Source organism: Pantherophis guttatus, chromosome 4 (genome assembly GCF_059756535.1).
Source record: "Pantherophis guttatus breed Tessera chromosome 4, ASM5975653v1, whole genome shotgun sequence".
Classification (NCBI taxonomy): Eukaryota; Metazoa; Chordata; class Lepidosauria; order Squamata; family Colubridae; genus Pantherophis; species Pantherophis guttatus.
The window spans coordinates 45,488,140-45,515,590 of NC_142066.1; the positions used below are offsets into that span (position 1 = coordinate 45,488,140).

The 27,451-nt window shown below is 36.6% G+C and overlaps 1 protein-coding gene across 1 annotated transcript; it reads left to right on the top strand.

Moving 5' to 3' along the window:
• B4GALNT2 (beta-1,4-N-acetyl-galactosaminyltransferase 2 (SID blood group)) lies at nucleotides 1-27,200 on the top strand. Its single transcript, XM_034416544.2, has 10 exons — nucleotides 1-167; nucleotides 7,151-7,288; nucleotides 8,007-8,113; nucleotides 8,785-8,822; nucleotides 10,715-10,895; nucleotides 12,215-12,301; nucleotides 22,961-23,148; nucleotides 25,126-25,266; nucleotides 25,546-25,765; nucleotides 26,989-27,200. The coding sequence occupies exons 1-10, from the start codon at nucleotides 31-33 to the stop codon at nucleotides 27,198-27,200; spliced, it is 1,449 nt and encodes a 482-aa protein (XP_034272435.2). The 5' UTR covers nucleotides 1-30.
• Nucleotides 27,201-27,451: the final 251 nt, after the last annotated feature.

The window sequence follows — 27,451 nt, forward strand, 5'->3', positions numbered from 1 at the left end:
CATTTATATGCAATCATATTTTATGTGATTATGGTCTTGTTCACCTTCACACTGATAAAAAAGTATATCGAAGTCAAAAGGAAGCGGAACTTTCTAGAGGAAGCATCTCTTTTTAAACTTCTTCCAGAAGAAAAATACAAATTCATGTTTCTATTTGATGGAATGTGGTAAGTTTTGTAAGTATAATGCTACTTCTTTAGGAGCATGTAAAATTGCAAGGGGGTGTTAACAGAGGTAATTTTAACACATTTCTCTTCTGAATCTTCTTTTCTATTAAAATATTGATTATAGTTGGAAGAACAAGCTAGACAATTAGAGAAGACCAGTATAAAGACATGACTTTGGAATATGACTGTTAATTAGGATTGGTAATCCTAAGTATGCCTACTCTCATACGTGCTTAGAAATTTTTTAAAAAGTTTGAAAGCGGAAATAAAAATCTTTTTCAGTAGAAATAAAGCAGTGCAATCTAATTAGGAAGTTTGGCCAGGATGCTGGATGCATGTACGTATGTAAGAGCACATATAACAGTTCCCATTCTGCCAATAGTAGTAAAGTCATGAAAATATCAATTACTTGCCAAAGAAGAGATAGTTTGTGGCAGTAATACAGCATGGAGTATTTCTGAAGCCTAGAAGTAATGAAATCCCATCCAAAGAAGTGATATCATGTGATAGCTTAACCAAAAGTGTGGCTAGAGAAGACTATACAAGCTTTTCTGGTTTAAGTTTCACTTAGAATAAGGTAGTGGTGGGCTTCAACCGGTTCACACCATTTTGGCAGAACCGGTTGTTAAATTGCTGGCTAGCTCCACCCCTCCCCTTCCCGCCCCTTCCAGAAGTCGACCTGTTTTTGCTCCCAGGAGGCTGCAGGGAGGTCTACTAGGCCCAAAACAGGGCACGGGGGGCCGGCGCCCCCCCACGACTCGTTTTTTGCTCCCAGGGGGGTACAGGAGGCAGAGTGCTGCCCGTCATACCCCCTGGCCACACCCCACCATGGCCACATCCACCCAGCCAGTCATTAGGGCAGAGAACTGGTTGTTAAATTATTTGAATCCCACCACTGGAATAAGACATAAAAGGTCATTGGACATTCATCCAATTAGTAGGTTCAGGAAATGGCTGAGCATTTTCTTCAAATTTCTTCAGGAGAAATAGAAATTCTACCATAAGTTGTCAAGGTCAGGTCTTCTCCTTAGCAATGACTTCTAGTGAACCCCAAGGTAATTATTTCCTTTACTAAAGCTAATTCTGGTTCATCATTAGTTTGATGATGGGGGGCAGGCGGGAGAGCAAGAAAATTTCTCTTTCAGGGGTTGTGCAGATTTTGCTGACCTTTGTTATATCTTCCTTAATTAATGATATATTTAGGAAGGTGATATTATTTTATATTCTTTATTGATCAACTTTTATTTATTTTCAAAAATACAAAATTCAAAGATAAACAGAAATAGAAAATTAGAAAAAAAAGAACAAAATCAGGGAAGAATAAAAATAAAAGTGCAGAGAAGGAAAAAGAAGGAAAAAGTAAGAAAAATAGAAAAAATAAATACTTCAGACTATCTTTGCTACAGAAATAAATATGAGAACATTCAAACTCCTACTCTAAAGCTAACATTTTGATAATCCAATACAATTCCAATCATCAAACCCCCAAATCAGCTTTTAATTTCTTTCTAGAAAAAAGTCCAAGTAGAAATAAAATTTTCCAAAATCTTTCTTTCATCAAATTTGTTGATTTTGCCAGCTCTGCATCTTCACCATATATTCTTTCATTGTAGGTATTTCTAAATCCTTCTATCTTTGAGGATATTTGTTGTACGATAGTCAAGGCAAATGTGGACTTTTAAAATAATTGTATTAGATGTATTAGATTTATTGGAGCAAGTATAAAGCAAAACTGTCCCCTAAAATCTGTTGTCATCCCAAGAAGCCTTTTTTAGAAAGGAAATAGAATGATTAACCTTTGCTGATTTGTTGAATTTTTCTCAAGGAAAATTTAACTTAAAAAGATAGGAGAAAACTTGTAGGACTTATATGCCATTGGTTTCCTATTCTCAGCTAAATGGAAAGATTTAAATTGGAAAAGAACAATTTTGAATTTTGACAGGTAAAAATAAATTTGATGTAGAGTTCTGTACAATTATGAATTTGAAAAGAGTAAAAATAAATTTGATGTACAAATTATGATCATATTATTGCTAAAATGTATAAACTTTTATTGAAAAAGTAAATAGAGCATGAACAAGTTTAAAATTCTATAATAAAATAGACATAAAATTAATATAGTATAAAACTAGGACCAGTGGAGGTGATATATGGTTTTTTCATATAGAAAAAAAGGTTAAAATTTACACTGAATTATAATCTTAAGAAGAATTTTGATAAAGTGAGGCACAACACCAATAAAATTCTCAAAATACTATAAAACAATTTCAAATATTTGTTGGAAAAGCTAGAAAATATGGGAATCAAGTATGTATTTTGATATAGAAAATTAAAAAAGTTATTGAAAGCATAAACTTTTCCTTTGGGCTTAATAGGCATACAAATGGAAAAATCATATGAAATCATTTTATATAGGAAGAGAACATTACTCTTCTGTATGATTTTTCAGTTTGTTTTAATCCAAAAGATTTAATCTAGATTGTTATTCTCCTGGAATTTGCTAAATACCTAGATGGTGCTTAATGTAAACAAGTCCTAGTTTTAGTTTTATTGGTTGTGAGGCAGTTGGTAATGATAGCTCAGCAAACAAGGAAATTGGATTTATAAAATTTTTAAATGCTTCCTTAAACGTTTATGAAGCAGTAAATGACTTCTTCTCACTGAATGCTTCTTTTATTGGAATTGCCCACAGAATCTCAAGGCTCCTTAGCCTTCTATAAAATAGAATTCTATATATGTTTTCCATAAACATTCCAGGTCTGGGGCTATCCTGAGGCCGATGGGCAGCCCATTCCAGAGGGTCGGCTCTCCCACAGAGAATGCTCTCCCCCTGGGGGCCGCCAGCTGACATTGTCTGGCTGACAACACCCTGAGGAGGCCCGCTCTGTGTGAGCGCACTGGACGGTGGGAGGAATATTAACCACCATCTATGTATTTAGCAAATTCCCCTTCCACACCCAGAACCTCTTTTAGTTGCACTGGGTTACAACCAGTGGTGGGATTCAACCGGTTCGCACCACTTCGGCTGAACCAGTTGTTAAATTTCTGGGTGGCCCCGCCCCATCCCTCACTCCTTATCTCGCCCCGTCCACAATTGATCAATGCCTACAGGCATGCCTGTGGCATAGCTGTTGCTGCTTTCTGGTTCCCTCACTTGCCTCTACCACAGCCAGTGCAACCCAGCTGATCTCTGCCTCATGAGTCTTCCTCCCTTAGCTGCCTCACACACAGAGGTGGGCTCCAGCTGATTCGGATGAACCCTTGTTAACTTTTTACCTAGTTCGGTGAACCAGTTGATAGGACCACTGGCTGGCCCTGCCCCCACTCCACCTGGCTCCTCCAGCCACTCCTTATCTTGCCTTGGCCACTCACCTAGAGTGATGTCCACGGCCCAGCCGCTCTCTGGTTCATCACCCAGGCCCAGCCTTAGGTCTGCAGTGCTTGCCTTGGATCCTCCCCGTGGGTGTGCACACAAGAGGTGGAGAGCGTGCAGGGCCTGGCAACTGGCGTCCCTGGAGACTGCTTGCTGAGTGCTGCCCTTCATCCAGGATGCCAGCCCTCGCACGCTATGCGCCCGGCTAGGAGCTGGAGCTGAAATAGCAGCGCAGATCTAAGGCTGTCTGCTGGTGGCACTGGTGCCTCCTGTCCCCATTTTCTAGCCTTTCTCTGGGACCGATCTGTTCCTCTTTCACAGTGCCGGGTTGCAAGGGGCACACAAACATACACGAGTCTGGGAGATGTGAACTAAAAACCACGCTGAAGCAACAATGAGGGAGGGGTCAAAATGGGAAGTCTCTGTCGGGAATCTTTGGCAGCTTAAAAAAAAAGAAAGGAAAGAAAAGGGGGAGAGGAAGGAAGGAAGGAAGGAAGGAAGGAAGGAAGGAAGGAAGGAAGGAAGGAAGGAAGGAAGGAAGGAAGGAAGGAAGGAAGGAAGGGCAACTTGGTTGGAGATGCCCCAGTTCAAAAGAGAAAGCGATGTTGTGTTCTGTTTTGTTACAGACAGAACTTTGTTGGCAATCCAAGTTAACGTTGGTATTTTTGAATTGTGAGCTCTTAGGAAAGTATCCTCTCCTTGTGTGTTTCAAACAGCCATTTCCAGTGGGGAAAACAGGATAAAGCAGAATGGGGAATATATTTTCCTTTGCTATATTTCCAGTCTGAATTAGACTATGGCAGGCTCCCTACAGGAGAGCCCTCTTAAGGATTATGTATTAATAGAAAAGCAACTAACTTACTTCTGTTCCTAAACGCTAAAGCTGTTGTACATAAAAAAACTGAGGAGCTCTGATCAACTATCACAGCCAACATTTGGACAGTTTTGCTGTTGTCTGTGGACTCTCCCACTAAATGCCAGCATGGGATAAACTGAGCCTGATTTGTTCTCAGTTTTTGGCCACAAACTACTAGCAAAAGTGGCATTTGATCACAAGGCAAGGAGGCATTGAGAAATGTTTCCCCTTTTGCATTTGAGCATCCAAGAAGGGACAGGAAAGACAAAGAAAAAGAAGGAAAGAGAGCAAGGAAGGGAGAACAAGGAAAGAGGGGAAGAAAGAAGGAAGGAAAATGAAGAGGCAAGGAAAAAGAAGAAAAGGGAAAAAATGAGGGAGGGAGGGACGGAGGGAGGGACGGAGGGAGGGACGGAGGGAGGGAGGGAGGGAGGAAGGAAAGAAGGAATGAAGGAAGGAGATTATAATGAGAGGGAGTCAGTTACTCAGGGAAGTCCTGCAGTGGTGGTATTCAGCAAGTTTGGACCAGTTCAGGCAAACTGGTAGCGGCGACCTGTACCTACCCTGCGCTATGCCATCCTATTTAGCCACGTTTTCTAAGCTGTGCACATGCATGCAAGCCGTGCCTGCAAGCAAACCACTTGCACGGAAGGCGCACACAGGAGAGAAGCAAGAGCGCATGCATGCTCACATTTTTTGGTGCCCAGTGAACCAGTGGTAAGATTATGTGAAACCCATCTCCGGGTAGATATATATGTTGACCTATAATCCAAATAAACATCATATGGACATTACTAAAAAGTGTAAAAACTTCTTACATCTAGGTATGAGTCAAGTGGGAAGAAGGGAAAATAAACACAGATAAACCTGTCTGAGTCTGAAAGAAAGGTGTGAATGGAAAGTGACAACAAAGTTTGTCAAAGAAAAGCGTAGTTTGAATGAAAAATAATTCACACAGAAAATTACACTTTGAGTCTTATTCTAACGTACACAATCCTGTAGAAATATTCATATTCTGATAGGATTAATGGAGCCATTGTGGTGTAGTAGTTAGAATGCAGTATTGCAGACTAATTCTGTGGACTGCCAGTAGTTCAATCATTAGAAAGTAATTTTTTTGGTCTTCCACAATTTAACAATAACTCTATCAGCATAAAACTATAATCACTATCAATCTTTGTCAGATTACAAATTACATTTAAAACATCTCTATTTAATTTAATCAGTTTAAATAAATAATTTAACAAATAATTAAAATCAGTATTGCCTCTCAATAAAAATCACCCCTGCAACAAAGAGGATTTTCTCTTATTTTCTAAAGAATAAAAACTAGTCAAACCCAAGTTTTTATGAATGAATTTGCAAACAACAAGAAAAAATCCCTAGACTTTTTATTGTATTTTGAAAAAACAAACAATGATTAAAATAAACTGAACATAAAGGGAGAAAAAAGGAAGTGGGAGGAATCCACATAATATTAATATAACATTAATTCAATTAAATCTACATCATATTGGAAAATAATTTCTAGACTATATAGAAACATAGCTCCATCCACTTATTTTTAGTAGTAAACCACCTAGTGGCTTAGAATATAAACACATTTCAAAATTTAATAGCAAAACCCTGAATTATTCTTTAACATAGAAAATAAGTTTACTACTATCTACATAAATATTATTTTCTTTGCTCAGCCTGCAAACAAATTCCATGTTTTAATAATATAATTCCACATAATACTTATATGTGGATATTTGCAGGATAAAATGAGCCTAATAGAACCACTCTACCTACCCTGTCTGGTAGATAATTTCAATCTACAATTTGAATCACAAATAACCAACAACCCTTGGATCGTTTTTACTGGCACCTCTTCCTTATGGGTCTTTGGAGAAGTGTTTTTATGAATGCAATGAATTCATTATTTTTTACTTATAAGTACTTTTGTACAGGCACTTAATTTATTTATTTATATTATATCATCCAACTTATCCCAGCTCGCTCAACCTGCAGCCCAGGTATTAAACATTAATGGGCATCTTTAAAAGACCACTTCTCCATTATTTTGGTACTCTATTCCCTAATCAGACTAAGAACCTTTGAAATAGACATAATACACTGTCAGCAGGCAGACACCATTTTGCATGTTTGGCCAGAAACCTTTTCTAATGTAATCTTTGTTTATGTTCCATCAAATCTTCTATTTGTATATTGAACTCAAACATTCCTCCATTGTGCTTTCAACTTCTTTGCACAAGTAGGTAACCTTCTCTCTTTTCAGTTTTATTTGAACTGCCTACATATTTCTTTTTCAATAATTCGAGCATTCATTCTTTTTCTATTCCCTCAACCTCACTTTTAAGTGACTTCATTTTTGGAATTAATATCCTGGGGTATCGATTTTGATTCTCCGGACTTGCACCTCTGTCTCTCTACTCCCCCCCCCAATTAAAAATAAAAATAATTCATTTTTAAGCATGTTTTATTGGAGGAAGGGATCGATGAAAAGAAGGAGGGAAGATGGGTGGATAGATGAGACAGATAGATATAGACAGATAGTTTAGTTTGAAGATTTTATGTAACAGGGTTTTACCCAAGGAAACCATGAAAGCTGGGGAGGAGGGAGAGGTGGTTAGAAATATTTCAATAGTTCAATGTGAACAAAATCACTTTACATATTATTAGATAATTTTAGGCAAAGCATTAAATGTATCATTGGTAAATGTTTTAGTTGATTTTTTTCCTCTATTCCCCAAGGTTAGGTCCAAAGAATCACTGTGAGTGTTCACAAACTGGTAAATTGACCATCTATCAACTGCAAAACTATATAGATAAAGATAAACTTGAATCCATAAGGCAGAGACGTGAGAAGGAATTCAAACATTATCAGAGAAGGTAATCATGCAGTGTTGTAAATGAGTCATATAATGGAACAGGTTTTCATGGGTCAGAATTATCGTGATGAATTTTCTTCTTCTTCTTAACATACAAAGGGTTTCAACATACCAGTTAATGTTTGGAACACAGAATATACAGCTGTGTTTCTGAAGATAGTGAGCCCATTGGATTTTATCATGTGTTTTTATCTGAAACAATCTGACTTTTGTAGCCATAACTTTGATTTGCAGAGTTTCCAGAATAACTATACATATTATTACTACACTACAAAAAATAGGAAAGTTTTAAGGATTTTTTTTTTAAATGAGAAGGTTTTTATGGTACTCAAATGTTAGCTCATCATTTGTTATTAAATTTAACAAATTTATCTCCCTTTAAGAAAAGATTGTGGCCTAAATATCTTTGGCTTTTTAACTGTCAATTAAATAATACAAACGTGCATGTTGAACTGGTCTATTGTATGTGCTAAAATGCTATGTATTTTAAGAGGACAGAATCTGCTGTTAGGAAAACCTGATCCCCAAATTGTGAAATTTTGGACCTACCACCACCTCTCAGTCTAACCTAGTTCAAGACAAAATCCAAAACATCCAGTATATCTAAACAGCTGGCTTTCCATAAAACAATATAGATATGAGTTCTGGTACAACTCCTTTTTCTTAACTGTTTATACTGACTTTTAAAGAGTCTTCTCTTTTTATTTACTTTGTCTTAGGCATCAATTTGAGGAAAAAGATATCCTTATTGCTCAACCAAATATTCCTTTGAGTTATCCCATTCAAGGGGCTGAGGTGATGCCCTTGCACACCATTGTACTTCCAGGTAGGTCAAGAGCAAGATCTAAAGGAGAAACTTCAAAGCTGAGCTAAGTTTACTGCCCAAAGGTTTTTAGCTGGCTCTAAAAAGCAAACATTTCTACTTTGCTGGCTCTAGTTTTCCCTCTAGAGATAAAGGATTCTTTTCCCTCTAGAGATAAAGGATTCTTAAAAGACTGGATGATCTGTATTTACCATCCACCCTTTGACTTTACAAGAGAAAGTAGATATGAAAGTGTATAAAAACGAGACTGAAAAACTAGCTGAAAAAATAAAACTAGGAAATATGATCTTCTGTGACTGAAATTTCAAAAGGCTGCATTGACTGCCCAGTTTCTATCTTGCAGTTTATACTTGTCAGCAGAAATACATCCTGTGAAACATGGGCCCTTGGTTGTTTCATAGTTCTTTGATTGTGACCATAAGTTGCTCCCAGTTTTGCTTCCCAGTGCAGCCATCTTGAAAGTATGTAGCAATCAGGACAATCTGGAATGCATTATGGTATAAACTACCAGCTCTTTCCAATGATGGGACTCCCAAAAGTTCCAGTGGTGAAAAATGTGATTCTTATCTCCAAGAATCAAAGTATGCTAAACTTTTAAAAAGCAAAATACATTAGTTGACTCCTTATGTATCATTCATTGAATAAAATGGTTTATTTATTTTTTCTTTTTTAAGGGCTAGCTTTCCATGGAACAAGTAGAGAAACTCTAAAGGTAATGTGGCTTTCTCAGGTTTTGGAGCATGCAGTATCAATCTAGATTTCCAGAAAAGAGAAGTAGGCAGCATTTTAGTTTGTGTGTGCATGTGAGTCAGTGTTACCTCCTAGCTAGTGAGTGGATAAGTCCCTGCAGTTTTCTTGGCAAAATTTTGGAAGTGATTTGCCATTGTCTTCTTCCTGGGGCTGAAAGAGAGAAAGAGAGGCTGCCCAAGATGCCAGCGACAGTTCCCTATCGCCTGGTGCATTCTCACAGGGAGGACCTCCTTGGGGTGCCGTCGGCCAGACAATGTCTGGTGACCCGTAGGGAGCGGGCCTTCTCTGTGGGCGCACCTACCCTATGGAATCAGCTCTCCCTGGAGCTCCAGGTGGCCCCTAACCTTCGCTCTTTCCACCGTGACCTTAAAACATGGTTATTTCGCCTGGCTGGTTTGGACTGAAGGGGTTTTAAAGGGGATTTTAATGGTCTTTTTATAATCTTATTGGGTATTTTTAACATTGATTTTGCTTGTTTTTATTGTTGTGAGCCGCCCTGAGTCCTTTCGGAGATAGAGCAGCATATAAGTTGAAATAAGTTCAAATAATAAAAGTTCACCAGTTGTCTTTGTGCCTAAGATGCTTCCTGTAATATTAAAATACATCTTACTTTAAATGTAAGTACACCCGTTCTATTCCTCCCAGCAAAGATTAGTGGGTTATAAAAACCATCTTTCACCATCTAAGCATCAAGTAGATCAGGGGAGTCAAACTTGCAGCCCACAGACCATCTGCATCACACACTGACCACCCCCACCCCCGGTTTAGCGAAGGAAAAAAAAGTCACGATACGTCATGTGATGACATATCGTCATGAGTTTGACACCCCTGCAATAGATGTAGATGTCAATTCTTAGAATTCCCCAGCTAGCTCAGCAATTGCTGAGGATTTCTGGGAGTTTATCTAAACAGCTGGAGGGCTCAGGGTAGAGAAAGCTGATGCAAGTGCTCTCCATCTGTAAAAAAAAGATTTCCAGAAACAGGAGAAGATAGCTATGTCTCTGGAAGCATAGATGCACAAGGTCCAGGTTCCTTTGTGAGATTTGTGAAACAATGGCCAGTGTCAGGCTCCCCTACTAGGATTAGGCAGTAAATCATAGATATCTGAACCTCTAATGGTTTAACTCAATGCCTTGGTTAGACTCAGCATAAGACTTGTAAATATAGGTCAGGATGGAAAAGAATTTTCATTGCAGACAAAAAATGATTTGTAATACAGATACTGTCATAAACTGAGGACTACCTGTAGAGGTATTTCTGAAATTATCGAAGAAAGGGAAGGTGTATAAACACATTCTTATAATGCCCAAGCCTTGCCCCACAGAAGAAATATTTCTGCAAGCATTTACGTTTAGGTGTGAGACGTTTAATAAGCATTTCACCCATCTAATTCACACAAAGCAACATTCTAACCAAATCATTTTCTGAAGCCTTTGAAGACATTGTAGGAGGAAAGCTACAGTGGCAATAAATCAGTGGGAGTCTGTAGCATCCTTTTCCCCAACTTACAAATGTTATTAAAAAGTATAAGCATTTGTGAGTGGCAACTCAGTTTATGTGATGCACTCTATGCATCTGATTCAGCTCAAGAAAGCTTATAATAAACTTTGTTAGTCAGAAAAAGCACTGTCAAACTCCTGATTTTAAGACCTTGTAGAAAAGGCAATATTTATATTTCTTATCATCCCACCCTCATAAAAATAATAACCAAAGGAAATTAGCTGCCATGGATAACTTTTCATTTTCTTGTGGTTCTGATTTCAGGCTCACAAATATTGGCAAATGTTGTGGTTGATGTGATATAGCTGGAAAATGAAATTTTCTTTGTTTTTTTTCTTTAAAAAATTATTGCAGGTGCTTCTACAGGCATCCTTTGGGAATCTGAATACTCTTGCTGATGTTTCTGAAGAAGTGGTCCAAGGACGTGGGACAAAATTGCTGGTCATCACTACTTCCTATGTGAAGCTTTTGAATCACATCCTGGAACATGTTACATACACTAGTACAAAATACCTATTAGATGTAGTGGACATGAGTAAGTTTGAACATGTCCTAATAGACAAGCCCTTCATTGGGACTTCACTTTTGGATTTCACCTTTGACTTGACTTGCTCTAGACTTGAAGAAGGAACATCATATCTTTTAGTTAATAGTGACTTTTTGTCCTCTCAAAACTTGTTCTTCGTTGGAAAAAAAAAACCATTAGAAAGCCACATTATTTTGGAAATTTCAAAAATGATTGTTTGACCTTCCCAATTTGAAGCTTTGGGAGCAAATCTATTTTAAAAACTGAAAAGACAAACAGTATTCTTTTTCAGAAAGGACATTTGCAACCGAGAAGTAGAGCATGAGACTTGTATTGCACTAAAATCAGAACAATGTTGATTGCTTTTGCAGTTACGTCCATGTTTTAATTTCAAAAGCTTCCAGGTTCAGTTCCAGCATTTCTTAAATGAACTGATACAAGTCTATTGTCAGTCAGAATGGATGTTCCTTTGGTATTATTTAAAAATATGTACAATTGTATAGCCAAACATCTGTACATACAGTACATTCAGTTTTATAGACTTGATTAAGTGACATAAAACAGCCTAACTAGGTAAGGATTGGGCGAGTCCCTACCAAATGTAAATAATTATTTTTCGTTTGAGCAGCCCTTTTTGTTCAAAGACAGCATTTCCCTTGTTATATGTTTATTATTAGCTTTCTGGTCCGGGACTGATTATTTTGAGACCTATCATATAAATGTGTTAACAAGGGCAAGATGAATGCCTACAATAAATAAAACTTTAAGCCACACAAAGGAGATTGAAAAATCTACTCTACAACTGAGTGGAAAGCACAAAGAATACAAGAAGAAAATTGGCCTAAATTGCTTGGGTGAAATATAAAGTACTGCTTTCTACTGCATCTTTAGTTGTTTATTGGAGAGATTTCATCATGTATCCTTCCTCTAATGAAATCTAATCAAAGCAGGAAGTGATCACTGATCATTCTCTATATCATCCCCAAGGGATGGGACAGTATGGCTTGTGCCATTTCTGTTTTTCAAGCACCACAGGAAGCCCATTTTGTTTGTTTACATGTGTGTACATGCATTTGAGTGAGACAGATTAATGATGCATTACTTTTTTTGGTTACGGTGAGATGTATGAAAAAGAGAATATAAAGTTAGACAGGAAATTTTGTTGCTTCAAATATTGAATAACTCCCATCAACTGTCAATATTGGAAGATAAGGGAGTGGTTCTCCTTCTCATTTGTAACATATGGAGTGTGAGCGAGAGATGACAAATATTGCCAAATATAGCCATAAAATTGATAACCAACTATCTATCTTTCTTTTGTTTCCTAGTGAACTTTACAGACGGAACTTATCTTGCTAGATTTCCTGTGACCATTCGACAAGTGCGCCTTCCTAAGCTATTTGACTCAGGGCCAGGTGAGTTACATACATGCCACGAGCAAACCTGAGGGACCATCTTTTCCCCAGAGTTTCTGCCCGTCCAACTAAATCAAATAGGATGGGCATGCTGCAGATCTCATCAGCCAAAAAATGTCAGCTGACAGGGACTAGAAGACAAGCTTTTTCTGCAGCAGCCCCCTGCTCTGTGGAACATCTTCCCTTCTGAGATGAGAATGACCCTGACACTGTTACCTTTCCATAAAAGTTTAAAAACCTGGCTATGCTCCTGAGTCTAGAGCACTACAGTACATGCACCAAGGGCCCCACCTCTTGGCTACATGGTTAACAGGCCAGATGTCTTGCTTTGTATGTACTCGAATTAGATGTTTTAATGTTTTTAAAAATTATTTTAATCATTTTTACTGTTTTAAAATTGTTTTAAAATTATATATATTACATATATAATTTTATATATAATATAAATATAAAAGGCAGCCCAGATCAGGAGTAGGTTCTACTTACCTTTACTACCAGTTCGCAATGGGGCCGCACGCGTGCGTGAGCGAAAGCTTCTGAACATGCGCAAAAGCATTTTGATGACGTCGGGGTCGGTAGGCTGAGCCTCCTGCCAGTTTTACTACCGGTTCTATAGAACTGGTGTGAACCGGGGGCAACCCACCACTGGCCCAGAGTCATTTGCTGAGTTGGGCAGTAAAATAAAATAAAATTTAAAAAAATGAATTTATTTATTTGATTAAAGAGCCATGGTGATGCAGTGGTTAGAATTCAGTACTGCAGGCTATTTCTGCTGACTGACTGAAATTTGGCAGTTCAAATCACACCAGGTTCAAGGTTGATTCAGCCTCTATCCTTTCGAAATTGGTAAAATGAGGACCCAGATTGTTGGGGACAATATGCTGACTCTGTAAACCGCTTGGAGATTTGGAGGCTGTAAAAACACTGTGAAGTGGTATAAAAGTCTAAGTGCTATTGCTAAATAAACAACTAGATTCATAATTTGCTTTCTTGTGGAACTTTTAATCAAGAAGACAAAATAAATACATAATAGATGAACTTTATCTCCATTTATTGCAGGTAGTAAAATAAGGATATATTTTACTCACAAACTATTACTCTTTTTTATTATTATTTTATTATTTTATTAGTTTTAAAAACATACACACAGAGAAAAAAAAAGTACACATAAAACAATACACAACATACATAACATTTAAACGTAATGACTTATTTCCTAAGATAGTACATCGGTATATTACGTTTCTCAATATCTATATCCACATCTCACCTTATATAATGATATTTTTTAAAGTTCTATTTTAACTCTAATATGTCTCGTTTGGTACACGAGTTGGTTCAAATCTTTTGGGATCATCTTTGTTGCAATATTTTCAGGATCAGACTCAATAATATTAGTAAGAGTTAAAGGTTTAAATATATTTCCTTTTATTTACAATAGGCATTCTATATTCACTGAATATTCACAGATAGAAGCAAGGAAAGGGGTGTAGGTGGCTCCTTATATATACAATGGGTGGAGCTATAAGTGGGAGTGGTGAATTATGAATACATTAAGAAGTAAAGAATAAGTTAACCCCTGATACCCCGTTCATATATTATTTACACATTAGAGAATAAGGCATTTACATCTGACAAATCCCCCTCTAAATGCCGATTCGTTATATAACACCAATTACACTCAGATTCAGGACAATACAATACATACAACTTAGAAGTTAAATATTTGTGTTGCTTAGAAGGTAAAGGCTTTGTCAATATGTCAGCTAATTGTTCTGAAGTATCACAATGCACTGCTTTAATAAATCCATCCTGAGATAATTGTCTCACATGTTTAAATTTTATATCTATATGTCTGGACCTTTGTCCAATGGCATCAGATCTAGATATTTCAATGGCTGCTTTATTGTCTTCATGCATAACAAAAGGCAAAGCAGGTTTTTTCCAAACATCTGAAATTAAATCATTAAACCATACAAGGTTATTTGCAGCTTTGGATAAACAAACATATTCCGCTTCTGTCGTTGAAGTGGCCACTAGTTCTTGTTTACCAGTGTACCAGTAAACTGGACAGTCATTTAAGAGAAATATATAACCAGATGTACTTTTTCTACATGAGGTGTCTCCAGCCCAGTCCGCATCTGCGTAACATGTAAGCTTTGGTTCTTTATTGTCTTTAGGTTCTAATATTAAGCAAAAGTCTAGTGTACTTTTCAGATATCTTAAAATTCTTTTAACAGCTTCCCAGTGATACATTGTTGGTTTGCTGACATGTCTGGATAATAAATTGAGTGGTAAGGCGATATCTGGTCTAGTCCAATTAGATATATAAAGAAGTGAACCTATGATTGATCTATAAAATGTGTTATCCTTGAATTCGGGGGAAGATTCATCAGTATTTCTTAGAAAATCAGTTTGCATAGGAGTATCACAAGGTTTGGCATTGTTTAAATTGCATTTATTTAAAAGTTCTACAATCTTATCTCTCTGAGTAAGTTTGAATCCCCTTCTAGTCTTATTAATTTGGACACCAAGATATTTGTTTACTTTACCTAGAGATTTTAACGAGAAATGTTCATTTAGTTTAGTTACAAAAGTTTCTCTTCTCTCTTTATGTTTTCCTATGTATAAAATGTCATCCACATAAATCAATACAAATTCAATGTAATCATCATCCTTTTTGACAAAAAAGCAGTTATCAGCAGTAGTAGCGTTGAAGTCCATGGTTTTAAGTACTTTCACTAAACAATCATACCATCGTTTACCAGATTGTTTTAACCCGTATAAACTCTTGTTTAACAACCAAATTTCATTTTTGTTTGTGTATTGACTGTGAGGTGCTCTTATGTATATTTCCTTATCTAGTTTAGCGTGTAGATATGCAGTCTGTATGTCATATTGAAATACATCAAGGTTGAGTGCTGATGCTACCACTAGAGCTGTTTTGACACTCTCTGTTCTTACTGTGGGGGAATACGTGTCAGTATAGTCCTCCGGATATTTCTGTGCATAACCTTGTGCAACTAGTCTAGCTTTGTATAGGGTATTGCCTCCCTCTAAGTTCTTAATTTTATATATCCACCTGGTACCAATAATTGTTTTATCCTTAGGTGCAATTGCAGGTGTAAATACATTTAATCCTTGTAAACTTTCCATCTCTTTTTTCATCGCTAATTCCCATTTTTCCCTTTCTTCACGAGGGAGTTTTAACACTTCCTCATATGTATTGGGTGTTGTTGGCTCACCATCCATATGCATTATATAATCCTTGTATTTATTTGGCATTTGATTTCTGGTGTTTCTAATGGTTTTTTCAGGTTTACTATCGTTATCATGCAAATATCTTGCTTCCTTTTTTGTTAATGTGTCTGTCTTAATTTTGTGTTGGCTATTTGTCCAAATTTTGGTTTTGTTCTTATTTTTGTTGATATTTTGCTTTTCTATGATCCCTTCTTCATGAGATTTTGTACTTTTATATTTATTTGGAAATATTTCATTAAGATGTAATTTAGACCAGTTAGCCTGTTCATGGAACACAGCTGTTCTGGAGACTATAAATTTGTTATTGTTATCAATGAATCTGTACCCTTTAGTACCGGTTTCATATCCCATAAATCTGAGTCTTCTGGATACGTTTTCTCCCTTTCTTCTTAATTGTTTAGGTATGTGTACGTCTGCAGTGACTCCAAATATATGCATGTGTGCTAATTTTGGTTTTCTATTATACATCACTTCATATGGTGTCTTATTTACAATGCTGGACCATGTTCTATTTTGTGTGTAATTTGAATAATGTAAGGCTTCTGACCAGAATTGTTTGCTTAAGCCAGCATCTTCCAATGTGCATCTAATCATGGTTTGTAATGTGGAATTCTTCCTCTCTGCAATCCCGTTCTGGAATGCAGAAAATGGACTAGATGTGTAATGTAACATTCCTTTGTCTTTTAACCATTGGGAGAATTCTTTAGACATGAATTCGCATCCCCTATCTGTCATAATTTGTTTTATTTTGATGTTGTGTTGTGTTTCTATGCGTTTGTAAAATTCTTTAAATTTTTGAAATGTTTCATCTTTGTGTTTTAATGTATAAACAAACCCATAGCGGCTATAATCGTCCACTATTGTCAGGAAGTAACGTTTTCTATAAGTGATTGATGGAGTTAATGGACCAACTAAGTCCATGTGTACTAAATCAAAAATTTTGTTAGTTGATCTAGTAGATTTTCTTGGCCTGGGGCTAGTTTTTAGTTTTGTAGATTTACATACTGAGCATTCCAAATAGTTTTCACAATTTTTTATTTTAACACCTTCTGCGTGTTCAGTCATTTTTTGTACTACAGGAAAACTGGCATGTCCTAACTTCCTATGTAAGATGTGAGCACACTCATCATGAATTGGCTTACCTATTTTTGGTTTTTTTTCATTGTGTGCATCTTTGTGATCATGAGATGTTTTACACTCATCATTGTCACTATTGCTAATATTTTCATCATCTACTTCAATACAATCTTCCATATTTGAGTCAATGTTATGCAACCATTTTTCCTTTGTTATCAAATAAGGTAGGCCTCCTTTAATCATCACTGTGCCTATATTTATTTTATTCTTCTCCAAAATCGCTTTTCCTTTTGAAAAGACAATGTTAATGTCAGAATCTCTACTTAGTTTTATAGCACTTAGTATGTTATGAGGTATCTCAGGTATTAGCAATACCCCCTCTATTTTTCCTAGACCAGGCAAGGTTACATTTCCTCTACCTAATACTTGCACCTTTTCTTGGTTAGCTACCTTTATTACAAATTTATCTTCTGCAAATGAAGACAATATATTTTTGTTATTAGTGGTGTGATTAGTTGCTCCAGAATCAATAAGCCAATTATTGTTCTTATTTTGCTGTATGTTAGTGTTGTCTTGTTTATTTAGCCCATTCAGTGAGCCAGATTTTCTATCCTTTGAATTATCTCTGCCCCCTCTATTCTCTTTGTAATTTGGTGGGCTCCTATATCTATGTCTATCTATGGAAGACTGTCTATAATTGTATTTGTTTCTATATTCTGACCTATGCCTTTCTTTTGAAATTTTGGGACAGTCTCTTCTATTGTGTTCCCTGGATCCACAATTGTGGCATTTGAATGTTTCATTATATTTTTCTTGGAAAGCTACTTTCCTATATGGTTTGTGTTCTGTGTGATTGCTAGAACGATTCCTTCTTGAATTGTCTTCTGCTATCAATTTATTGGATAGACTTTCTATGGATAAATATCCTAGATTGATAGTGTCTAAATGTGACATAAAATTGTCCCATGATGAATCAAGTGAGTTGATAATAACACTTTTCATTGTTTGGTCTGAAATCACCTCCCCCCTCAAATGCAGCTCAGCTCTTATTTTGTTTAAATATATTAAATGCTCACTTATGGAAACCCCTGGTTTTACCCTAGATGAAAAGAAATCTTTAGACATCCTTGTGGTGGTAGCTACACTGTCACTGTGAAACAAATTAAACATGCATTGAATGATTTCTGAAACAGTCAGATTTGGCTTAATGCTATGATACATTGCAGGAGACACACTAGATATTATTAAGAAAAATGCTTTATGGTGTAAACAATCTATTTTTAGAGTCCAAGGTCTTTTTGGGGGACTAGTGATAAAAAATAGTAAGTTTTCCTTCATAAAGACAACCTGGAGCTGTTGATACCATTCTTGCAAATTAACGCCATCAACCCTTAGCTTTGGGAAGTCACTGGGTAAATTTCCGACATTATTGTGTCCATTACTTACAACCTGAGGTAGTCCGTGGTCTCGCAAGTGTAGAAAATTGCAAAACGGCATGGGGATGCTCGCAACGAGTCTGCATGGTCTCCTCGCCAGTTCATGTCTTCCCGGACCGTCTGCGTAGTTTTGCGCATGCGCGTTGTCCATTTCTTCTTTGGAGTCGTCGTGGAAGGTTCTCCCCATTGCGGCTCGCTCGTTCTGCTCCTCTTCAGATGAATCGGTCTCTGGTTCGATTTTGGGAGTCCTGACGACAGCGGCTGCTCTTCCTCTTCCCCTGAGGGCATTGGTGCTTGCTTCGGTCTGTGGCGTAGGGCGGTACCGGCAGGGCTCTCTGGGTTCGGGCGTCGGCGTTCTCATAGTCAGGATGGGAGCGGGCAGGTCTTGAGGCATCGGCTTGCTCGCTCGCTTCTTCGGTAGCTGTTTGTTAATTTTTAGTTTTGGCCTAAATGCAGCAAAAAGCGTTTTCATTGCTGATTTTATTTGGGAGTTTGTTGAATCATCTTCACTTTCTGATTCTGATTCTTCTGAGGAGTTTGAATCTTCTTTTTCATTTTCGTTGTTTGATAACGTTTTTCGCGCCAGAAATTTTGAATTGAGCATTTTGATTGGCTCTGCTTTGCTCACCCTGGAGGCCTGTTGAAACCAAGATGGCTGCCATTCAAAATTTTGCGCGGGATCACCGTTTTTCTTCTTCATAATGACTTTCTCTGCAGTCATATCACTCACTATTTTTGGGTCTTTAGACTTTTCATTAGTGATGTTTTTCTCTCTCGCTGCTCCGCTGTTCTTCAGCATATCTTGGAGTTTCGCGATGAGGCTTTCATCATTCTTCTGGCTCTTTAATAGTTTTAATATCTCTGACCTGAGTTCGTTATTCTCTATTTCGATTTCCTTCTGGTCATCATTTTCATCTATTATTTCTTCGTCTTCAGTGGTGTATTCTTCGGATTCTCTCGAAATTGCGTTTGTGGATTCGTTGATTATTTCTTGTTCTGTTTCCATTTCTTTGCTGTAGGCCCTGGTGTTGGGCCTATCTTTCTTAGACATTTTTAAGTTTTTATTGAGTCAATTAACCATCCTCTGCTACCAGCTTGTTGCAATATTTTCAGGATCAGACTCAATAATATTAGTAAGAGTTAAAGGTTTAAATATATTTCCTTTTATTTACAATAGGCATTCTATATTCACTGAATATTCACAGATAGAAGCAAGGAAAGGGGTGTAGGTGGCTCCTTATATATACAATGGGTGGAGCTATAAGTGGGAGTGGTGAATTATGAATACATTAAGAAGTAAAGAATAAGTTAACCCCTGATACCCCGTTCATATATTATTTACACATTAGAGAATAAGGCATTTACATCTGACAATCTTATATTTGGTTTTCTTTTTCTCTAGCCATTGATACCATTTATGCCAAACCAGATAGTATTCAGATTCTTCCTTTTCTTGGATTTCTTTAGTGAGTTTGTCCATCTCAGCACATTCCATTACTTTCGATATTATTTTATCTTGTGTTGGGATTTCTTCTGATTTCCAATTTTGTGCGAAGATTATTCTCGCTGCGGTCAAAATATGTGTAATTAAATATATTGTTTCTTTTTTGTAATTATTTGTGAATATACCTAATAAATATGTTTCCGGTCTTAATGGTATTTTTTGTGCTGTTATTTATTCTAATTGGGTTTTGATTTTATTCCAAAATTGTTTTGCTTTTGGGCATAACCACCACATGTGGTAGTATGTCCCTTTTTGTTTTTTGCATTTCCAACAGAGTGGAGAAGTGTTGGGAAACATTTTTGAAATCCGGGCAGGGGGAAGATGCCATCTATAAAACATCTTATAGGCATTTTGTTTATATGATACTGATAGTGTTAATTTACTATTGACTTCCCATAGTTTTTCCCATTTGGTTATTGAACTAACTGTATCCAAAGTTCTTCGCCCATGTAATCATATTCTCTTTTACTATTTCTTCCTCTAATTTGTATGCAAGTAAAAAATTGCAAATTTTGGTTATTAATTTCTCGTTTGGGCCTAATAGTATTTTGTCCAATTCATTCTGTTCTTTCTGAATCCCATACTTCTCCATGTCCATTTTGTATCTGAATTTTAACTGTAGGTATGGCCACCAATCAATTTCGACACCTTGTTCTTTTAATTCATCTCTGGTTTTTAATTTCCCTTCATCGTTTAAGAGTTCTTGGTACGTTTTCATTTTGTTTGTGTCTGTGTTTGTGTTGTTTTGTTTGTGTTTGGGTATATTTGTGCTTCCATTATTGAAATCCACTGTGGGATTCTATCATAATGGTTTTTCCTAATTTCCGTCCAAATCTTTAATAATGTGTCTCTTACAATATGACTTCGGAATTGTTCATGTTTTTTAGGTTTCTCTTCCCATAGATATACATGCCATCCTTTCGTCAAATCAAAGCCTTCTAATGTTAATAAGTGTTTGTTTTTGAGTTCAATCCATTCTTTGATCCATGTTAATGATGATGCTTTGTGGTAGGTTTGCCAATTCGGGAGCCCCATTCCTCCTCTTTCTCGTTTGTCCTGTAGGTGTTTCAATTTAACTCGTGCCTTCTTCCTCTGCCAAATATACTTTAATATCGTCCAAATCTTTGAAGTAGGATTTTCCTGGATTTATTGGTATCACCTGAAATAGATACAGCATCCTTGGGAGGATATTCATTTTAATGGAGGCAACTTTACCTAGGAATGATAGCTGTAATTTAGTCCAAAATTGTAAATCTTTTTCTATTTGTTTGGCTAATTTATTGTAATTATCTTCCTTGAGAATTGATATCCTATTGGTGAGCCAAATCCCTAGGTATTTCACTTTCTTTGCTGTTTGTATTCCTAGTATATTTTCCAATTCTTCCTCTTGGTTTTTGGTAAGGTATTTAGTTAACTTTTTCGTTTTTTGTTTATTAATTTTCAGGCCTGCTACTTCCCCATATTCTTCTATTTTTGTCAATAATTTAGGTCCTGATTGCAGTGGTTTTTCTAGGATAAGTGCTATGTCATCTGCAAATGCTTGCAGTTTGTATTCCTGGTTCTTTATCTTTAATCCCGTTATTTCTTTATCTTCCCTAATTTCTTTCAATAGTGTTTCCAATGTTAGTATAAACAATATGGGGGATAGGGGGCATCCTTGCCTCACTCCTTTCTTTATATCAAATTGTTCTGTTGTCTCTCCATTAATCAATATTTTGGCTGTTTGGGTATTATATATCCTTTTAATTATGTTTAAAAATCTTTCTCTGAATTTCGTCATTTCCAATTGTGTTATTAGGAATGTCCAATTAAGATTATCGAACGCTTTTTGTGCGTCCAGGAAAATTAATGCTAATTGTTTATCTGGTCATTGTTCATAATATTCAAGAGTGTCGATAATTGTCCTTGTATTATTTTTAATTTGTCGTCTGGGGATGAAGCCATTTTGGTCTGGATGTATATAATGATTGATAAAAATTTTCAGTCTCTGTGTTATAATGGATGTGAATATAGTCCACATTAAGAAGGGATATCGGTCTATAATTCTTAATTTCAACCGGGTCTTCGCTACCAGTTCTGTGGGTGTGGCTTAATTAGTGGGCGTGGCTGGTGGTCAGGTGACTGGGTGGACATGGCTTGTTGGTCAGGTGGGCGTGGTCAAGTTGACGTCACTTCTTTGCCCTTTTTTAACCTACAAAACACAACGCAACACAACTGGCTCACCCACAATGTAAAAAAATGGCCCCTGCAACAAGCAGGAACTTCACACAGCCCCAAAAAGCCCAAAAAACCAACTTTCACACTTTACACACACACAACACAACACAACACAATTGGCTCACCCACAATGTAAAAACAGTTGTGCTAGACCCAAAATGGCCCCTGCAACAAGCAGGAACCTCACACGGCCCAAAAAAGCCCAAAAAACCAACTTTCACACTTTACACACACACAACACAACACAACACAACACAGCTGGCTAACCCACAATGTAAAAGCAGCTGTGCTAGACCCAAAATGGCCCCTGCAACAAGCAGGAACCTCACACAGCCACAAAAAGCCCAAAAAACCAACTTTCACACTTTACACATACAAAATTCCACATACAGCTTTGTGAGATTTTGTGTGTTTGTGTAGTTAGAGTGAAACACTACAGAAACACACAAAATCTCAGAAAGCTGCACAAATATTATTTTATTTTATTTTATTTTTATATAAAAGCAGCTAAATTTAAAACTTCCTAAGTTTTAAATGGCTAGGTCTAAAAAAAGAACAACTAAAAAAAATCCCAATTAACTATTTCTTTTAAAGCTCCCAAAGGGGGAAAAAACCTTACAGGCAGGCAGGCAGGCAGATTGAGCTGCTCACTGATGAGTTTGATTGCAGGCAGGGAGATTCAGTTGGTTGCTGATGCAATGGATTGCAGGGATTACAGCAAGCAAAGCAAGGCAGGCGTGCAAAGGTAAGCAAGCTGGAGGCTGAGGGGGTGAGAACGGATTTTTGCTACTGGTTCTCCGAACGGCCCGCCGCCATCGCTACCTACTCGCCCGACCCTGTCTGAACCGGGAGCATTTCACCCCTGGCTGGGTACCTATTTCTTTCAGCCCCCCCACAAAAAAAATTGATGAGAGGAGGAGTGGTTTGCACTGGTCACAATGAGGTTCTCCTTCCATAGTCTTTTTGTCCAAGTTAGGGATTTGTCACTTGATATCAACTAACAATTCAGAAAAATAAAACAAGTTGTAGTATATTAGTCAATATTAAGGCAAAGGTTTTGGTTCAAAAGGGGAATTCTAGCTTTACAAAAAAAGTCTTGAATTGTGTCATGAAGTTATCTTGACTAGATGTCTCCCCTTTTACTTTCTCTACTTTGTGTCTCAGATAACAGCATTAGAAACATGGTAACCATCACAGTAAAAGTATTTTTACGCTACCACAAGCTGCGGATCCTCTTGAAAAGCATAAGACAATACTATCCGGATATAACAATAATTGTGGCAGATGACAGTGAATACCCAGAGAAGATTGAAGAAGCAAATGTTGAGCATTACATTATGCCTTTTGGAAAGGTACCACATGTCTTCTTCTTTCTCCCCCCCCCTATTTTTTTTATTTTATATTATATATATATATACATATCAATGCATAAATAGTGTGATACCTGGATATCATACATTTTGATACAAACAGTCATAATATCATTAGTCATAGTTATTACATTTCATTTTCATTGTTTCATATTGTTTAAACATATCTATTACTACCATCCTTTAATTTCTAGACCTCCCTATTATTACATATGTGTCTTGTTGTATTAATACACACACACACACACACACACACACACACATATACTATTATTCCAAATGGTGAAATGTAAAATTTGTTACTACCTATATGTTCTGTGGGCATGGCTTGTTGGGGGTGGTGGTAATGTGACTGGGTGGATGTGGCCAACTTTTCTTTCTTTTTTTACTTTTAAAAACATTTTTTCTACAACCTCTTCGGCCGAAACCTCTTTGTAGAAAAAATGGTTTTAAAAGCCTCTGACGATCCCAGCTGAACCACATGATCATCAGAGGCTTTTTTTTTTACTTTTAAAAGCATTTTTTCAGCCGAAGAGGTTGTAGAAAAAATGCTTTTAAAAATAAAAAAAAGAAAGCCTCTGATGATTGCGCGGCTCAGCTGGGCATGGGGGGGGCAGGGATTTTTCCTACCAGTTCTCTGAACCACCCGCCACCATAGCTACCGGATTGGGCGATCCGGTCCAAACTGGGAGCATTTCACCCCTGATTATTCCTCTTATTTCTATCTCTATTTTAACTTTTTTTCCCCATGTCACCATAATATTCAAAGACGTTTCTTTCCTATCTTCCATCTTTCACCTGCTTTGTTACCCATATTTCCCTTATTTAGCTCTTCACATCTATTTATATTAAAGTTTCATCCATTCTTTCATTGTTCTGTGTTTCAATGTACTTTTAGTATCAATCATTTAAACATATAGAGTAAATCTAGTCATGTTCTTTCCAATCATCCAATCCGTGTGTTTCTACTATTAATACACGTTTACATTAAATTATATTCTTTCATTATCTAATCACCCATTGTTTAATTTTATGATTTCACTGCTAATGATATTTTTATGCATGTTTAATACCATCAATCCCTAATTTTCCAATTAATGCTTCTTATTCATAATTCCCATATTTTGCTCTTCATATCTATTTATATTAAAATATTGTCCTAATGTCTGTCACACTACATACAAAATAATTATCTAGTCTATATAGTTCTAATATTAATTCACATGTCTTTGTTAAAATATGTTCATGAAGGATCTTTTTTTCTCTTTTTTTCTAACTCTTGGTGGGGCTTCTTCTTTTAGGCTTCCAAAAAGGGTTTTTTCATAAAGTAATAACAACTGGGTGTTCTCATAATTAGGTTGCAGAAAGAAGCTTGATGGCCCATTGTACAAACTTAACTTTATTCCTATCTATTATGAATTAAATAAATACCCTGTTTCCCCGAAAATAAGACATCCACTGATAATAAGCCCAATTGGGCTTTTGAGCGCATGCGCTAAAATAAGCCTCCTCCCAAAAATAAGCCCTCCCTGAAAATATTTAAACGCAAAGCTGGAAATCAGATAAGATGGCAAGAGGAGCCACATCTTGCTCCACGCACCCCAAAATAAGAAGACCTCCCCGAAAATAAGGCTAAGCGCTTATTTCGGGGTCCAAAAAAATATAAGACAGGGTCTTATTTTCGGAGAAACACGGTAGTATTCAGTCAACTAAAAAAGCAGAGCAAGAGTTCGAGAGAGGGAAGCAGCGACTGAAAGAATTTAATAAATTGGGAAGTTAATCTGTTGCTTTTATATTATTAGGTATCTCCTAATAACTTTGTTTCATGCTTTTAACTTGCTCTTTTGTTTTCTCTTATATTTTCAACTGGTTCTTGACTTTCCATATCTGGAGTTTCTCAGCATTTGAATTAATTCCTAATCTACATTTTCTGACTCTCTTTTTTGGATTTTTACTCAGGGCTGGTTTGCAGGGAGGAACCTTGCAATCTCACAGGTCACAACCAAATATTATCTTTGGGTAGATGATGACTTCATCTTCACTGAAAAAACAAAGATCGAGAAATTTGTGGATGTATTGGAGAACACCAACTTGGATGTGGTAGGACATTCATGTCACTGCTCCTCTTCTGTTATAGTTTAGTCTGTTGGTGTCATACAGAGAGACTTTCATACTTTTGTCTATGCCAGGGAATGTCAAGATGCGGTAGACAAGATTAAAGAATTTGCCAATTTCACTGAAATATCCTCTGCTGAAATTGCATGGGACCCCAGAGTTTGCCTAGAAAAGCATTTCTATTCTTTGCATCTTTAAAAATGTATACACCAAAAAGCAATGAGAGCAAGACTGAAGTCTAAAACAAATTTATATGGTTTACAGGTTGGAGGCAGTGTGGATGGAAATGACTATAAGTTTAAGATGTTCTATCAGGAAGGAGAAGATAGCAGCTGTTTGCACGTCAGAAGTGGCTTCTATCATCACTTGGAAGGCTTTCCCAACTGTGTCGTGACTAGCGGTGTAGTCAATTTCTTCCTGGCTCATGCAGAGGAAAGCAGGCAGGTTGGATTTGATCCTAAGCTACAGAGGGTGGCTCATTTAGGTAAGGACAAATTCTCCTCCATTTAATTATGTTTGGGGCTAAAATCCTTTTCAGCAGATAAATCATACTGCATTCTGGGTTTGTTTGCATACCTTGCTCACAGAAAGCTCAAACTACAATATTTCAGAACTACACAGCCTTCAATACTGATTCAGGAAGAGTACTTCAGAGTTCACACAAGCGTAACATCTTTCAGCTATTCATTTAAGGTAGCCCATTTGTTCCAGGCTTCTTCTCCTGAAGAAGAGATACTGTTGCTTTAGAGAACTTAATTAATTTTAATGAATTGACTCTTTATAATGTAATGGCTTTTTAAAATGACAGCAGAAAGGTGATTAGTTCATGTGAGATTCATTCATAGCATTACTTCCAGATAATTTCCTAAGTCTGTACCATCCTCCAAATTTCATTCCTGTCTTATTCAGATCAGGAAGAAAACTCTAATTTAGCTTTTATATCTTTTAAATTATAATCTTGTTTTGAAAATACTTGTGAGGAGGCTAATTCATGTTTAAAAATCTATTGACAAATATTATCAGAACAAATGCTAAATTTTTATGGTATACATCACCTAGAATCACTTGTTGAGGTGAGTGGCTATAGAAATCAACTAGAGAGAGAGGGAGAGAGAGATGCAAATATTTACTTCTGAGGCTCAAGATCTTTCAAATTTTATTTTGAATTTTTGACTTTTTGTTATGAGCAGATTCTGATCCTCAACAATTCTATAAAATGATTTTCCGATAAAAAGGTAAATTTATGGTATCAATAGTTAATTAATCCGTGTCTTTTATTTTTAAAACAACTGTGTAATCAGGCTGCCACACAGAATTTACTTATAGTTATTTTTGATTCCATGAAAATAAAAGCTTTGTATTTATATAGAGGGAATATATGTAAACATGGAGATCATGCTAGCCCTGCTCTCATACTACTGAGAAGGGACTTCTGTAGCAGAATCAATTCTGGAGTAGGAACTCCTTGAAGTGGACAATTCCTTGTGCGATTGTGGTTGAAAATAAGGAGAAGCATTCATGAAAAGATAACTTTTCCCTTTCTAGCATTTGTGTTCATCCCATAGGACTTCTGGGAGGATTCCACTTTCTTCTAAACACCTCCTCTATGAGGAAGACAAGCATAAATGCAATTCTTGCATGCTATTTTTTCTTAAATGCTTTGTATAATTAACATATGGGTGCCTCTCTCTGTTTCTCTCTTTCCAGAATATTTTATGGATGGGTTTGGAAGCTTGCGGGTTGGCTCCTGCAATGATGTAATCATTGGTCACCAGACACAGCAAATTTCCACCAACATAAAAGAAGTTAATATTGAAAAGTTGTATGCTAGATTTCGGTATAACTCTGAGAAAGAAGTTACGTTTAAACTGTCCTTACATTACTTTAAGAACAGAATGAAATGCTATACAAAACACTAATTGAATCCTCCAAGTCTGAATAGTTTTGAAATGAATTCAGCAACTTTTAATTATTTTGTTTTAGGAGTTGTACTTGAAAATCTCTTGAAAATTTAGTGTTTTACAGATTTCATCAAAAAATGACGGTTTTTAATGTACTTTGTGAATCTTCTCTAAGTTCTAATAGAAAAAAATTTCCTTTCTTCCAGATCTTTATATATTTAACAATATGCAAATTCTTGCGACAACCTGATAGCCTGTACCCACTATTT

Bases quoted from the DNA above. Each gene is read 5' to 3' on its own strand.
- B4GALNT2 (XM_034416544.2), top strand. From the start codon at position 31: ATGGTCTTGTTCACCTTCACACTGATAAAAAAGTATATCGAAGTCAAA. The intron at 10,896-12,214 runs GTAAGTTTGAAC...TTTGTTTCCTAG, and splicing joins ATTAGATGTAGTGGACATGA to TGAACTTTACAGACGGAACT. The intron at 25,267-25,545 runs GTAGGACATTCA...TATGGTTTACAG, and splicing joins AGAACACCAACTTGGATGTG to GTTGGAGGCAGTGTGGATGG.